The 15,174-nt window shown below is 51.8% G+C and overlaps 1 protein-coding gene across 2 annotated transcripts in view; it reads left to right on the forward strand.

Moving 5' to 3' along the window:
* Window positions 1-6,161: 6,161 nt before the first annotated feature.
* SMAD3 (SMAD family member 3) overlaps window positions 6,162-15,174 on the forward strand; it is a 118,276-nt gene continuing 109,263 nt past the window's right edge. Inside the window, exon 1 of one of the 2 annotated variants that reach the window (XM_077881612.1) lies at window positions 6,162-6,520. In XM_077881612.1, the coding sequence (XP_077737738.1) occupies window positions 6,315-6,520 (206 nt within the window). In that variant the 5' untranslated portion in view covers window positions 6,162-6,314. Of the gene's footprint in view, window positions 6,521-12,757; window positions 12,889-15,174 lie in introns of those variants that run through there. The other variant, XM_077881613.1, reaches the window with a different exon arrangement.

A 15,174-nucleotide genomic window follows, 5' to 3' on the forward strand; every position in this document is an offset into this window, starting at 1 on the left:
CTCTGCGGATCTATTCTGGGCATTTCATCGAAAGGGTTTCATACAACATGTGGTCTTTTGTAACTCGTTCTTTCATTTAGAAATTTCATGTTTTCAAACTCACCCATGCCCTAGCATGGATTTCATATTGCTTTCTTATTGCAGACAACCTTCACCTTATTATCAAGTTTGGAAAAAAGCAAACAACCAAACTCGTCGATCCCTCCTTTCCATTAAGTTGAATCTCCTGGAAGAAGGACAGCTTTTCCTTGTTTCTTTAACTTCTATTTCATTCCTTCAAAGTCTGAGCCAACCACAGGATGTTTGTTTTCAAATGCTGAGTCGTACATAAGGTGCAGAGTGTTCCAGGTGTGTGTTTTGAGAGGTAAGGACTCTCCTTCTACATTCCCAGGGCCTGCCTACAAAGAAATACTGAGCTCCCCCACCCCCACCGCCCCGAGCATGTGCAACTGTCTCAGACCTGACAGTCCAAAGACCCACCGCCTGGTTCTCTTCCACTTTCCAGAACTTAACAGCCCTTGCACTGGAGACACCCGACTCTGCTTTCATCCTACACGTAGTTTTCTTTCTCTCTTTTAAATCTTTTTTAAAATGAAGGTATAACTTTAATGTGGTATATTCTATTCATTTTTAATATAAAAGTAGCATGCCAATATAGTAAAAATAATTTGAAGGCATACAATCTCACTGTTTTTACAGAGCTATGTTTCCATTTCAGCACACCACTCTTTGGTGGCTGTCCGTAGGGGTGTGTGTGTGTGTGTGTGTGTGTGTGTGTGTGCTTTTTAAAAATAAATGCAATTATAATAAACCAACAATTTTCCAACTACTAGTTTTTAGATTCATATTGTAAACTGAACCCTGGACTGAGGGAGATTCTGGGCTGAAGCCAAGGCTGTGTTTGTGACTGTTACTATCCCAGAAAATGGGAGAGGGAAAACACAGCGACAAATGTGCTCTCCGATATGAGTTATCATGATCATTGGGCTGGAAAGTTCTGGAAGCCAAAGGCTCTGTCTTATGAGCAAACTAGTATATTGACTATCATGCGGTCAATTGAGCACTGTGCCCCGTTCCTATATGCTGCCCCCAGGATGTTTTCCTATATATATATTTTTTTATTGCAGTAAAATGTACATAACTAAAATGTACTGTTTTAGCCATTTTTAAGTGTAGAGCTTTGTGGCATTAAGCAGATTCCCATTACTGTACAGCTATCACCATCATCCACCTCGAGAACTTTTTCATCCTCCCCATCTGAAACTCTGTACCCATTTAACCACTAGCTCCCCATTCTTCCTTCCCCCTGGGCCCCTGGCAAGCACCATTCTACTTTTTGTCTCTATGAATTGGACTATTTTAGGTATTCTGTATAAATAGAAGGAGGGATTAGCTGCCCCATGAGTGCCTGGATTAGTTTGGGATTAGCTTATTTCGCTTAGTATAATCTCTTTATGATTCATCCACACTGTGGCTTGAGATAGGCTGCCTTTCGTTGTTAAGGTTGAAGAGTATTCCGTTGTGCGTATACGTACCACATTTTGTTTGTCCGTTCCTCCATAGTAGATACTAGAGTTGCTTCCGCCTTTTGGCTAGCATCGATAATGCTGCTGCAGGCATGGGTGTACAGATATCTCTTTGGGTTCTTGCTTTTGCTTCTTTTGAGTATCAACCTAGTGGAATTGCTTGATCAAATGGTAATTCTTTGTTTAGTTGGAACCACCATACCGTTTACCAGAGTGCCCACATCATGTTACATTCCCATCAGCAGTGCACAAGCCTTCCAGTTTCTCCACATCTTCTCCAACGCTTGTTATTTGTGTGTGTGTGTGTGTGTGTGTTTTAATAATACCCATACCAATGAGCGTGAAGTGGTTAAATGTGTATCTTTGGTTTAAGACATCTTTCAAAATGTACACAGTTTGTGTATATGTAATTTTTTACGTAAGTAGCATTATGCTACTTATCTCATCCTCTGTGTTACTATTTGCACTTGGAACTGTTTTTAAGATCCATCCGTTTACATTGTGTACACAGAACCCATTGCTTCTAGCTTTTGCGTGGTGCCCCGTGGTAAGCATCAACCATGTCACATATACTAGGAGCATATGTGTGTTTGTGGCAAGCTCTCAACATGGGTTATTTGATTCCTTACAGCAATCCTGACAGGTAGGTGTATTATTTACATTTTATGGAGGAGGAAACTGATATACAGAGGGTTAAAGGACTTGCCCAAAGTCACAGAGCTGGAAGTGGTAGGGCTAGAAATTTAACCCAGCTCTGTCTGGTGCCATGGGTGGGCTCCCACGTGTAAGGTGCACACAGAGCCACAGACCGAGGCGCTCTCTCAGGTCAGGCACTCCGAGGAGAGTTCTAGTCCTGCCTAGATTCCGACATGTCCACACTGCCAATTGCCTTCCTTTACCGGATGTCACTTCACATCTCTGTGAAATGAAGACGGAACAATTTTAAAGCTCTTTCTAGATTTGCCACTCGTTGATTAAACACCCTTTAGCTAATGGAAAAAAATAATCAGAATTGAAGTCATGTGTTTGTTTCTTTCCAGTGTTCTACCTGGGAGCCACTCCAAATACTCGAGAACCCTTTGGCAAGTCCATTTGCGAGGCTATTCCTGATAGGACTAACTATTCCCAGGGAAACGGAGTCGCTGCCTCCAGCCCCATCCCACCTCTCGTGAACTTTGCACTCACGGTGATGAAAAATTAACTGGGCTAATGTCCTTCCAAGGACAACCTCTGCAAAAGCTGGCCTGGCTGGGGCCCAGGAGACCAGGCGCCAGAACAGAGTTCCTATCCATCCGGAGACGCCCACCCATTCACCACCCAAAGTCAAAGGAGTACGCAGGGTCCTCTTGGCACTGAGAGGATCCTGTCCTCAGCCCTCCTGGTTGGTTGAAACTGGGACTTAGTCCCTCAATTCTTCTGTGGAGAGACTAAGCCCAGAGGAGAAAGGACTAGTCCAGAAACGGCATTTGCTGGACTCACGTGGGTCCAGCCCTGTTTTTCTGCATGCACAGCTGTCCCTGTCACACGGATGACGGCATGCGAAGGAAGTGCAAGAAAGCACGGTTCAGCCACGCTAACTAGCTGCTGACTAGTTATTTCCTCCCCTCGGGAAAATGGGAGGGCCGAAAGAGGAGCTCTTCCCATGCCATGATTTTAGAGGGTGAGGTATACACCAGGCCCTTCCACTACACTTAACTCTCGGATCTCTTTGGCTCCTTACCTCCGTGGTATAGATCATCTACCTCCCCCAGATGTGGCTCTGCCTCTGCAAAGTGGCACACGTGCATCGTAGGAGAGCACTTTCAACGCTCTTTCTAGATTCACCACTCTGCACCGTAACAGCTGTTTGGTCCGTTCTTACAGCAGGGAGGAGATGCTCAACGAGGTGGAGGGAGGAAGGGAGCCAGGATGGAAAGTCAGGTCAAGTCACTGATGGAGCCTGAGGTCCCCTTACTTATAGGACTGCCTCTCAGCAGCCCCACCTGCATGGTTTAATGCTCAGGTTAAAATTCATGTTTTACTAGGGGGTGAGGACTGCAGGGGCCCTTTCTCCCGGGCATACGCCTCCCATGCCTTGGTGCTTCTCTAGGCTGTGAGCTCCCTGAGGACAGGGGCCTTCACCTTCCTTTCCAGCCTTCCCAGAAATGACGGGGCGGGCTGCAACACAGAGACATCCCACAGATGCGTGTCTAACAGAACCACTCTCCATGGCAGCAGAGGTGGCCCGGGGTGTCGTTCTAACCCTTCACAGTGCTCGACTGTTTGCAAAGCTTTTCACAGGAGGTTCCCACATCTACCGCATGAGGTGGAGAGGAAAGCTATTTCTAGCCTTATTTGATAGGCGAGCAAACATTCCTTGTCCTGCCACAATAGTGCACCTGCATAAAGAACTTTTGTTTTGCAGAGAACTCTATCAGTGATGTCACCATTGCATCTAGCCCAATGCACAGGCAAGAATGTGGACTTCAGCTTCCCGGAGCACTGGGTTCAAATTCCAGCCACCAGCGTGTCCTCCCCACCCCCACCCCGGCAACCGGACTTGGAATCCTGAGTAAGTATTTCCACGCCTAGGTGCCTCATCTGTAAATGGGGCCATTCTGAGGATTAAATCCCAGGGCAGCTTTTGGGTTACCTGGAATGAAGAAAGCCAGCAATACATGTTGACTGCTCTTTCCTTTACCTTTTCCATGAAGGCTGGGAAGAAGGGAGTGAAACTTCACACTGGCTGCAGGTTACCCCAGGACTAGCCAGGAAAGGGACAGCCCCACTTGGGGTTCAGGGGTTCTCAGGGCCAGGCGGCAGGGGAGTTAGGAGAGGAGTGTGAAGAGCTCAGTCCCCAGGGGCAGCAGCGGACAGGCCCGGGGTGGGGTGGGGTGGGGTGGAGGCCATTCTCTCTAAGGCAGGGACCCCTGCAGCTACTGGGCTGATTTTGTGGATTGGGCCACACCTCACAGGGCTTTGTAACTCCCCACCCGCTAGCGGATAACGTCTTTCTCACTAGGAGGGTTTCCTGCTGTTAAAAACAAACAAAGGCGGTAGACACCGGGCTAGAGGCCTGGCAGGGGAGGGGCAACAGGATAAACGCCCAGAGGGTCTGGAGTAATTCCTGAAAGCAGCCGCGGGGTTCGTGCGCAGAAGCCCCCCGATTTCTGCTGGTGGGGAGAAAAGCCCCAGGTGCCCCAATGTGCCGGCGTTTCAACTTAGGTTTGCATACATAAAGCTCCCGAGAACTCCCCCTTTGCCCCACTTTTTGCGAGTTCACAGCTATGGAAACAAAGCTCTCTCCCAGTTTGGGGGGGTGTCGAATTTCGGATTTTTTTTGGGGGGGAGAGGAGGTATCATAAGGTTGCAAACACCCAGTAATGTAATCTCCCCCCCTCCCCCAAGATAAATTCTAAAGCGCCCCCCTTCCTTTCTTCCTGAACTCAACAGATGTCTTTGAGGCCCATTTTTCTGCCCGGGGACTTGATGCACAAAGGACCCCTGGCTCCGGCTAGTATTCCAAGGGAGTCTCTGGGGTCCCCACGTCCACACTTGGAAGAGCCCCCACCCCCACCCCGATCCCAGTTCTCTCCTCCGCGCACAGGCTCGGGGGGCTCTCGGCCGGTGGGATCTCACCGATGAGAGAATAAAACATAAAATAATAATAATAAAAAAAGCACCCCACGGCTCGCGGGTCTCCGGCGCCACCAAGGCCCCTGTCGCGGGTCAGCGCGCGCGCATCCCAGAGCGCGCCCCGACTTCCTGGGCCTCCACCTTCCGTGCGCCCTTCCTCGGACGGGGCCGGGGGCGGGGGCGGGGGCCCTAGGGGTGCACCCGCCCGCCGCCGGTGCGGCTCTCCAGCCCGCCGCTGCAGCCGAGCTTCCTGAGTGTGGGTGCCGGGAGCGCAGCGTGGACGCCGCCGCAGGACCCGGCCCTCCCCTCGCGCCGCCCGGTTCCCACGACTTCCTCCCGGCGCCCTGCGCCCTCGAGGCCCGCGCCGCGCGGGGTCCTGCGCGCACCAGCCAGCGCCGCCGCCGGCCCCGGGTAGCCCACGTGGGCGTGCTCCGCGCGGGGCGGGGGCAGGCCGGGCGCCCTCCCGGAGGCTGGGGGTGGGCCGGGCGCCCGGGGGCGGAGGGGGCGGAGGCGGCGGAGGCGGCGGGGCGCGGGGGAGGAGGCGGGGAGCCCCGGCGGCGAGGGGGCGGTGACAGCGCCTGGAAAGGAGGCTGCACGCGGATTTGCATGAAACACAGACTGGGAGCGGGCGGGAGCGGGCGCGGGCGCGGGCGCGGGCGCGGGAGCGGGAGCGGGAGCGCGGCGCACGCCCCGGGCCGGCCCAGCGAGCGAGCGAGCGAGCGAGCCGGGAAGGCGGAGGGAAGCGGGCGGGCGAGGCGGGCGAGGCGGAGGGATCTGCGCATCAAAGCGGGCGAGGCGAGCAAAGTTTGGCTGGGGGTTGGACTTTCCTTCCTGGAGGCGGCACCCAAACAGCTAACCCCGTGCGGAAACCCAAACTTTCTTCTGCCACTCGGAGTCTCGCGGCCGCCGCCTCCGCCCCGCGCCCGGGGCCTTCCCGACCCGGCGCCGCCGCCTCCGCCCGCCTCCCGCCGCCTCCCGCCGCCTCCTTCCCGCCGCGGGAGCCGCTCGGGGGCGCAGGGCCGCGCGCCGAGCCCCGCTGGCTGCAGCGCCGCGGCCCGGCCGGGAGCTCGGGCAAGTGGGCCGGGAGTTGAGGCGAAGTTCGGGCGGCCGAGCTCCCGTCCGCGCCCAGCCCCGCCGGGGGCGCCCCTCGCCGCCCGCGCGCGCTCCCCAGCCATGTCGTCCATCCTGCCCTTCACCCCCCCGATCGTGAAGCGCCTGCTGGGCTGGAAGAAGGGCGAGCAGAACGGGCAGGAGGAGAAGTGGTGCGAGAAGGCGGTCAAGAGTTTGGTCAAGAAGCTCAAGAAGACCGGGCAGTTGGACGAGCTGGAGAAGGCCATCACCACGCAGAACGTCAACACCAAGTGCATCACCATCCCCAGGTGGGGGGCCCCAGCGACCCGGGGGCGCGCCCGCCCGGTGCCCCCAGCGCGGCGGGGCGGGCGGGTGGGGTGGGAGCCAGAGGGCTGGTGCGCGCGCGCGTGTGTGTGCGTGTGTGTGTGTGTGTGTGTGTGTGTGCAAGGGGGGGGCAGCGGGAGCGCGGTCAGGAAGGCGCTGAGCGGCGGGGGGGGGGGACCCCAACAAAACCGCCTCTGGACTTGCACAGATTTCAGAGCCCAGCGCCTCCACGGGGCGCGCTCCCTCCCAGAGCGCACACTCGCCTTGCGCCTCCCGGGGAGGGGGTGTCGCTGGACGCGGCCGCCCCCACCTCGGCGGGGCTGGGGCTGGGGCTGGAAGTTGAGGCCCGCTTTGTTCGGCTCCGCGGGCCGGAGCCCCTCCTCCGCCGCCGCCTCCCCCTCCCGCCCCCGCGGCCCGCGCTCGTGGAGGTGGTGGTGTCTCTCTCCCTTTCTTCCCCTCGGGCCTGTCCCCCCACTTCTCTCCTCCGCAAACAGGAATGCAGTCCGTACAGCTGGGGCTGTGGGTGCGGAGCGGGAGCCTCGTGATTGACAGGTTCCTTCTTGGTTCTCTCTTTGCCTTCGGGATTAGCATTTTTATCGAGTATTTTTAGCCCCGGTTGTGCCCGCCGCCCGCCCCCTCCGCGCACACGCACTTTCGGTGCAGCGCGGTGCTTGCAGAGGAGAGACGGGGGCAGAGGTTAGGGTCCTCCCCCCTCCCCCGACGAGTGTGTGTGTGTGTGTGTGTGTGTGTGCGCGCGCCCTGCTTTCAGCCTGAGATTGCGGCCAATGTAGGAGAGGCAGAGCTGATCAGATAACAAAACGCACCCCAAAGTGGGCCTCGCATCGGCCCTCGCATTCCTGCAGAGCTCTCCTTCTCCAAGCGCTTTGCCATCTGTCTGGACCTCCTTTCTCCTTCGCATCGCGCTAGCTAGGTCAGGCGGGAGCTCACAGATGGCTGATGGAAGGGGTCAGTGACTTCTCTCCACTCCCCAGGGCCTTCTTTTAGTTTCGCTGCCCCTGGCTGGGAATTGGGGTGTGTGTGTGTGTGTCGTGGAGGAGGTGTGTGTGTGTGTGCACTTTAACCTCCTGTCTCTCCCGGTTGGGCCCCCTTTAAAGTCTGATTCTGCACCAAAGGAGTGTGTGTGTGTATGTGTGGATCTGGGTGGGATGTCCTCGGGGTCCCAGGCTGCAGAGTTAGGAGTAGAGGGTCTGCAGGGCCTGAGCCCCACAAAGATGGTCCTCCTTGCTGCTGGGCCAGGAGTGGACTGCATCCTTGGCCACCTGCTCGGGGCAGCTGTACACGCCGTGTGAGGCAGGCACAAAGCAACATCTGTCCACAGGAACCCAGAACAGGCCTCCTCTGGAAATAAATGCCACATATGGTGGGAGTGCTGACTTAAAAAGTAATATATAGTTTTTTTTTTTTTTTTTAACTGGGTGGATCCAGTCAATAAAGGCGAGGGAAGGTTGTGTGTCGTCTGGGAAGTGCGCCCTGGGTGTGTGATCCGGAGCCAGAATTGACTTCAGAGGAGGTGGTGTGATGTGATGGGGTCGTGAGGCTTGGATTCTGGTCCCAGCTCTGGTTCTGAATCCTTCTTTATTCCTTTGGCTGGAGTGCGGGGGTAGGGTGAATGAGCGTCATACATCTCCCGTCTGGGGAGGGATGTGCAAAACGTGCCTTCTTACCTGTCAGGGTGCATTGAGGACAAGTGCTTTGTGCCTTGAAACAGAGGGAAAAAAAGAAAAAGGAAAGAAAAGGCATGAGTTATAAAATGAACAGCTGCATGAAGTGTTTTACAGTTTTCAGAGCACTTTCACATGGTTTTAATGAGATCAGGAAAGCAAGAAACTCCTGCTGACTAGATAAGGCCGTCAGACTTCAGATTTCTCTCCTTTTCTTAAAAGTGGAGAAAACTGAAGGAGGGAGGTAAAAGGTTTGGCCCAGTGGACTTGGGACTCTGACCAGTTGCGCCCCTTTTCCTACTTCGCGCTGCTCTCTACTTCGAAAGTTCCAAATACATTCTTTGCTGAATGCTAGAGCACAGTTAGCTTGGGGTGGGGGCGGCTGTGCATGTTGGTTGGTTGGTTGGTTGGTTGGTTGGTAAGGTTGCTGATGATGTGTCTTTGGGTTGGTGACTGCTTGGGGGAGAGCCCTGGCTTTCCCTCGCCTTGGTAGGGCTTTGCCCTCCAGGTGAGCGTAGCTGTGGCCCTTCTTTCCCTCCTCCAAAGTCCTCCACAGCTTGAGGCATAGGAACACTTTGGACACTTCTAGGAGTTCAAGCAAGCAGGTTCGATCCGGCCTTCTCATGACTCTGTTAGGAGTGGGGCATCTTTTCCACCTGCCTTGGCAGGGGCCTTATATGAAGGTAGATTTTGTTTTTAATCTTTTCTCAGGGAAACCCAGTTGCTTGGGTGGATCCAGACAAAATGGATTTCCATCCCCGGATTTCGTGCCCACGCCTCTGGGTCACCTTGTCTCCCTTGGCAACGGCCGCCACTGTTTTGGTCGTGGGCAGAAAACTAAAGGCCACGTCTTGGGAAGGTGGCTAGCTGGCCTCCACGTCAGTGGTATCAGCGTGTCTGCTCAGCCCCAAAAAGTGTGGTGGTGATGGTCATATTGTCTGCTCTCTCTGCACTACCTTTGTAACCAGGGCTTTGGGAAGTTGACCGAGGGAGATACTTAGCCTAGTTATCCCATGGGGTGTGGGGCGTTGGGTGGTTCAAACTGCCCTGGGGTTTCAGGAGACCTCAGTCTGGGGAGATTTGACAAGCGTGTTTTGGCTACGACGTAATCGTGATCAGCAGCAGCAACCCTTGGCAGTTGCGGCTGCATCCTCGGATCTTCCAGACTGCGTGCTTGCTTGGGTTACGCCGGCTCTAACCTGTCCCGGCAGTCAGGGGAGCTGGAGCGGTACAGGCTTCCCGGTCCCAAGAATGTAAAAGAGACCAGTGCCAAGGAAATGGTAAGAGCTTGATTTAGATACCCCAGCAGAGAGGCTATCAGGATACTCTGAGGTCTGGCGGTCGGGGCAGGACTTAGACAAGTTGTATAACAGCATCTTCCCTGTCACCGGCCTTGAGTATCGGAGTAAAGCAGCAGGCATCCTCCTGCCAGTGAAGAAGGGAGTCCCAGCATTTGCCTCGGAGAGGAAGAGAGGGCTTGTGCCTTCTGTGTCAGCAGTGAGGGGCCAGGCACCCTGCAACATGACGGTTTTGGTGGACACTGATAACTTGTGCTTCCACCGATGGGCTCCATGCCTTGGCCCAGTGGTTGGGAGCTGGAGCAGACCTCATGTCTGGTTCGTTTGGAAGGGAATTGGGGCTTTCTTGTGTCCAAGCACGTTCTCATGTCAACATCCAGAGGAAAATGGGGGAATTGAACCCAACACCAGGTCTGACACCTGCCATTTCCTCTTCCTCAGTAAACCTGGCCTCTTAACACAGCCTCCTCCTGTTAAGTCACCTGGACTTTGCCAAGCTATTCTCACCCTAGGGAGAAAGGAAAAAGACCGTCATCCTTCAGGCTCCTTTCTCAGACGTCTGGGGGCAGACCTCTTACCAGGGCTGCAGGAGTGGCTTCTTTAATACCTTGTTGACCTCACTATCTCCTGTCTACCCGCCTCTCTGACAGGCGCTCAGAACACCATTGTGGTGTAGCCCGTTGGAAGCAAGCCCACCTCTGGCTGCCGGGGAGGTGGTCCATGCTCTCCTTTCTCTGGTTCCATACAGGGCTAGGAAGAGGAGGGGCCCGGACACCACAGTAGCTGACTCTGGGGCTGGCTCGAAGCTCTGGCTGGACCTAGATGCCACTTGATGTTCCCTTGACATTTGGAACCTTGGAACTTGCCGCTTGCATGCAGGAGTCGTATGTTTGGGCCAGTGCGTGTTACAGACACCCCCTTGCTCCCGGATCCTGATCAGATGTCACAGGGTTGGATCTTGTTGATTCATTGATAATCCTTGGTCCCCTCCTAGGTCTGAGTCAATATTCCAGGCAAGGAGAGAGGATGCAGAGGTAAATTTGAGACAGCCCCTGCCTGTGAAGAGCTTCCACTTCAGTAATGGAAACCCTAATAAGGCATTATTTGAGGGTCTAACTGCTACTGCTTTTTTATTCCCACCCAACAGAAGAAAAATGAGTTTTAGTATCGGGTGATTTGAGGGTGGGACTATAATGTGTCTTTTAAATGTTGTGGAAGTCACTGTCAGAAAATAGAATAATGGCAGCCATCTGTTGTCTCCAGAAAAAGCACAGGATTCAAGTCCTGGATCTTGCCATTTTTATATCCGGAGGGACTTAGGAGTTCCCCTTAATGTCTGCACCTGTGAAATCAGGATGCTCTAAGGCCTGTGGAAATGTTTGGTCAACCCGGGAGTTTCACAGAAGAAGGGTTAGGTTTTTAGCTTCCCGTGTTCATCACTCCTCTGTTACTGAATTGCTCACCCATTTGTTAAATATCTGCCACCACGAGCAAGGCAGGGCCTTGGCTCTCAGGGAGCTGCCTGTCTAGAGGGGGAGACAGACTTGGCCAAAGATACAAGAAATGAGCTGCTCCCGAAGGATGTACAAAGTGCCCAGGGACATGGGGACAGACCGTTAATTCTGTGGGAGGAGGTGGGAAGAGGAGGGAGGAGTCAATGTGAGGAGTTATTATCCAAAGGAAGTTTCTGGACTACAAGGTGATCATGTGAGCTTTTGGGTACGTGGTGATACCAATCTACAAGAATGAGGGTGTCTTTTTTTTTAATATTTTATTTATTTATTTATGAGAGAGAGAGAGAGAGAGAGAGAGAGAGGTAGAGACAGAGACACAGGCAGAGGGAGAAGCAGGCTCCATGCAGGGAGCCCAACATGGGACTCGATCCCGGATCTCCAGGATCAGGCCCTGGGCTGAAGGCGGCGCTTAACCACTGAGCCACCAGGGCTGCCCAATGAGGGTGTCTTTATCTTCTGTCTTTGGCTAAACTGAGTACTGTTATAAATAAGTGACATCATAGCATGCTCGGAAGGGCGAGTGACCTGCGTGCAGTGCAGTATTTACTCCGAGTACAGCGTTCTCTCTTTGAAGTAAAAAGTAATTTAGTATAGCAAACCTGAAATTCAGGTTTCCTGGGTGGGAGGAACAGTGACTTTAGGTATATTAGCTCAGAATGTAACAAAGAGTGTCAATACAAACTGGATAACTTTTTGATGTGGATACTTAGAATTTCAGAATTTTGGTGTGACCTAGCCTTTCCGTGTCCCTGGTTAACACTTGCTGAACTGAATCCTGTAAGCCTGAGTTTCTGCGTGAACGGAAGAGCTTTGAATGGTATATTTTTAAAGGTCTTTGCAAGGATGTCAAGTTTTAAAGGACCGTTTTAATCACGGAGAAAAGTCAGCCAATACGGTAGTCATTTAGCTCTGATGAGAAATGCAAGAAGCTGTCGAAATGGAGAGAACGTGGCTCAAGCTTATCACATCAGGAATCCAATTAAAATGAGTTTTTGAAAAATAAATATTGGTTTAATAATGTAAACTTGTAATTGCTGTATTATTTTAATGGAAATAAAATTAACATGATTTAATGGACTGAGCGACCATTAATTTTCACTTGTTAATTTATTAGGGGATTTTAATGCCGTTTGATGCACAATACAGCCATTGTTCTGTGTGAGCTCCTTTATGAAATAAATAGGACCAAGCAGCTCTGGCTTGAAAAATTGAAATGGGACTTTATTCCCTCTACCTTATTCTCCCATCTTCTTTATCCACTCCCCCCCCCCCGCCCCCCAGACTCTTATGCATGCTCTTAAGTTCTCTGCAGTGGGCTGCAGCTTTCTCAATCAACAAGGCTCATGGTTAGTCTTAATTAACTTTTGTCCTTCTCTGCTTTGATGTATTGACCTATTAAAAAAAACAAAAACAAAACTCTGCACCTTTCCCCAAATCCACATCTGATGGTATTAGTTGGCTGGGAAGAGAAGTGCCCAGAAAGGCTGCTTCTGAAGGCAGCAGGCTGCTGAGCATGCCTGGGGCTGGGACGTTTACCACCCTTTGCAGACAGGAATGGCTGGTGCGCTGTTGGATGATAGTAGCTCCTCCCCAGAGAGGGCGGGCAGTCAGCTAGTGACCACTGAGAGGTTCCTGGCCCTGGAGCCTTCGACGTCTCCACCTTCAAGCACAGTGGTTCCTGGAAACAGTTGGAAAAGGTTATTATTCACCCCACCCTGCAGAAATTTGGTCTCTAATTTTACTGTATGCCAAGTTTTAGAACAGAGATCTCCAGAGAACTTGTCCAGTCCATTTCTGTGCTGTCCTGCATCGTACCTACCTGGAGCCAAACCCTGTGCTAGGTGGCAGGGGTGATAGAGTGAGTAAGACCACACCATCCCTACCCTCTTGGAGCTTCTAGTCCACTGGCTGCCAACATGGGCTCTTTGGATAGGTAATAACGCTCTGTGTGTTCATCCTCTTGGATTTCTAAGTGCTGTTTTCTTGATGCCAGGGGGCTGAATCCCTCAAGTTTTACAGGTTTTCTGACTCCTGACAACGGTAATTTGCGCGTGTGTGCGTGCGCAGGTGTGTGCCTGAGTGTGTAACATTATTCTTTGCTTTGATTTAATTAACAGTTTTAGAAATAACAAATCTGTAACACAAGTCACACTATCCGGTGTTGATTATCTGAGGCCTCAGCTGTAAGCAGCGGGCCTGCCACAGTGGCACACTGCTGCAGAATGTTTTGACAGAGAGACTCAGTTGAAAATGAAAACACCGTAGAAGCCTATTAATTAAGAAGTTTGGCTAATTCTGGACTGGGCTAAAGTTTGTTTAGCAGGCTTTTTCTCCCCATCAATGCTGTCAAAGAAAAATTCATTATAAACAAGGTTTTTGGGGTCATTTTGGAGGCAAGAGTCAGCAGACCTGGGTAAGTTCTAGACTTTGCTCTGTTTCTGATTAGCTGTGTGACCTGGGGCAAATCGCTTAACGTCTCTGAGCCTCAGATGTTCTCTGTTCGTAGGTGAGCTAAGCCTTACTAGCGGGCCTTTCTAACTCTCAAGTGGTTTTCATGCAAACCATTTCAGAAGCTCCCCTTTGCACGCCTTCAGCTGAACAATACAGCCCAGGTCTTTCTTAATTATTAATGTCCTAAGACCCCATCAGTCTGGTGCCCATTAATTTATACAACTGAAAGTAATAAAGCTGTAATCCAGTCTTAATTTTGATTATGTTACCTCTCTCCCCACCCTCCCTCCTGCCCTCCCTCTTAACCCTGTGAGTCTACGTCAGTGAAATTTAACTACAAAGGAATGGAAAAATAACCGAATTCGAGGATAAAGACACGAAGGCTGCGTGTCTTGAGATGTAGCGAGCAATTTTTCTTCTTTTGTTGCTATTTTTGGCTATTCTCAGAGCAGGAAGTTTACTTACTCTAATGACCACAGACGCCTAAAAATGGTGAAATGTAAGAGGTAGGCATTATAAAGGATACCTGTGGAAAATGTTTGCTCATATGTCAGAGCCTACCCAGGAAGCCTCCTTTATTTATTTTTCAAGCATCTATATAAAGAAAGGCTCTACTTGATTTCGAAAGCATTGTGCCTTTTGTTAGGCAGCGTGGAGGTTACCAGTTTATACCCCAGCTAGGAAGTGAAAATTGAGTTTCCCCCGAAAAAGTACTTTTTTCTGTATCCCATGGCCAGGCGTGCTGATACTGAGCAAGTTTTTCTCCTACCACGTTGCTCTCGGTTGAGGATGAGAGAGAGTACTGCTTAGGACACCCTGGGTAAGGGTTTACCTTCGAAACCTCCAGAGCTGGAAATCTGGTTGCTTTTGCCGCTCAGTGTTGCATCACCGATTGCCAAGCCAAGTTGTAGCTCTGAGGTGTCACCTTTTTTTTTTTTTTCCTTTTAGACTGGACTCTTGAAAATAGTGATGCTTTTTGGGTGTGTGTTTTTTAAAGGTCTGTTTTTAAGCTGTCACAGCTCAAAAATGCCAAAAGGCATTTTTTCCTTAAAAAATCACCTCTGGGCTGAGCCCAAATGTGGAGTAATGGATCCAGAAAAGACTTTTTGAGGAGTTACAAGGGGCTGAAAGCAGGCACTGATGATGGAAATTGGGTTTTTCCTTTTGCTTCAAATCGTTCCTGTTGTAAAGTCTCTGTTAGCCTCGTTGAATTCAGACTCCAGGTGAGCCTTATGTCTCTGTGTGCCTGGGAGGGCAGGGTGAGTTGGTCGGTCCTGCTGTCCCTTTAAATTTTGTGCATTGCCATTTATCTCTAACCAAACAGATTCTTAAAATATTACCTGGGGAGCAGGGGTGGGGGGGGATGCGGGGGTGGACAGGAAAAGCATGGTAATGAAGAGAGAGCAAAGGGCACTGGAGTCTGACAAACCTGGCCTGGGCCTGCCAGTTGCTGGCTCTGTGGCAACCCTGGGTACATTTGCTTCCATTTACTGAGCCCGTTTCCTTATCTTTGAAATGGGGATGGGACCGCCATAAATCAACTGAAATGAGATAACAGCAATCAAGCCAGTATTTGCAGCTCATGGCACATAGTAGGTGCTCAGGAAACACTCATCATTCCCTTTCGAGGCAGTGTCAGTCGGTTTCCATTGGGGGCACCCCCCCCCCAGTTGCCCACAGAGCTCACCGTTTG

The sequence above is a fragment of the Canis aureus genome, chromosome 32, assembly GCF_053574225.1.
Source record: "Canis aureus isolate CA01 chromosome 32, VMU_Caureus_v.1.0, whole genome shotgun sequence".
NCBI classification, from domain to species: domain Eukaryota; kingdom Metazoa; phylum Chordata; class Mammalia; order Carnivora; family Canidae; genus Canis; species Canis aureus.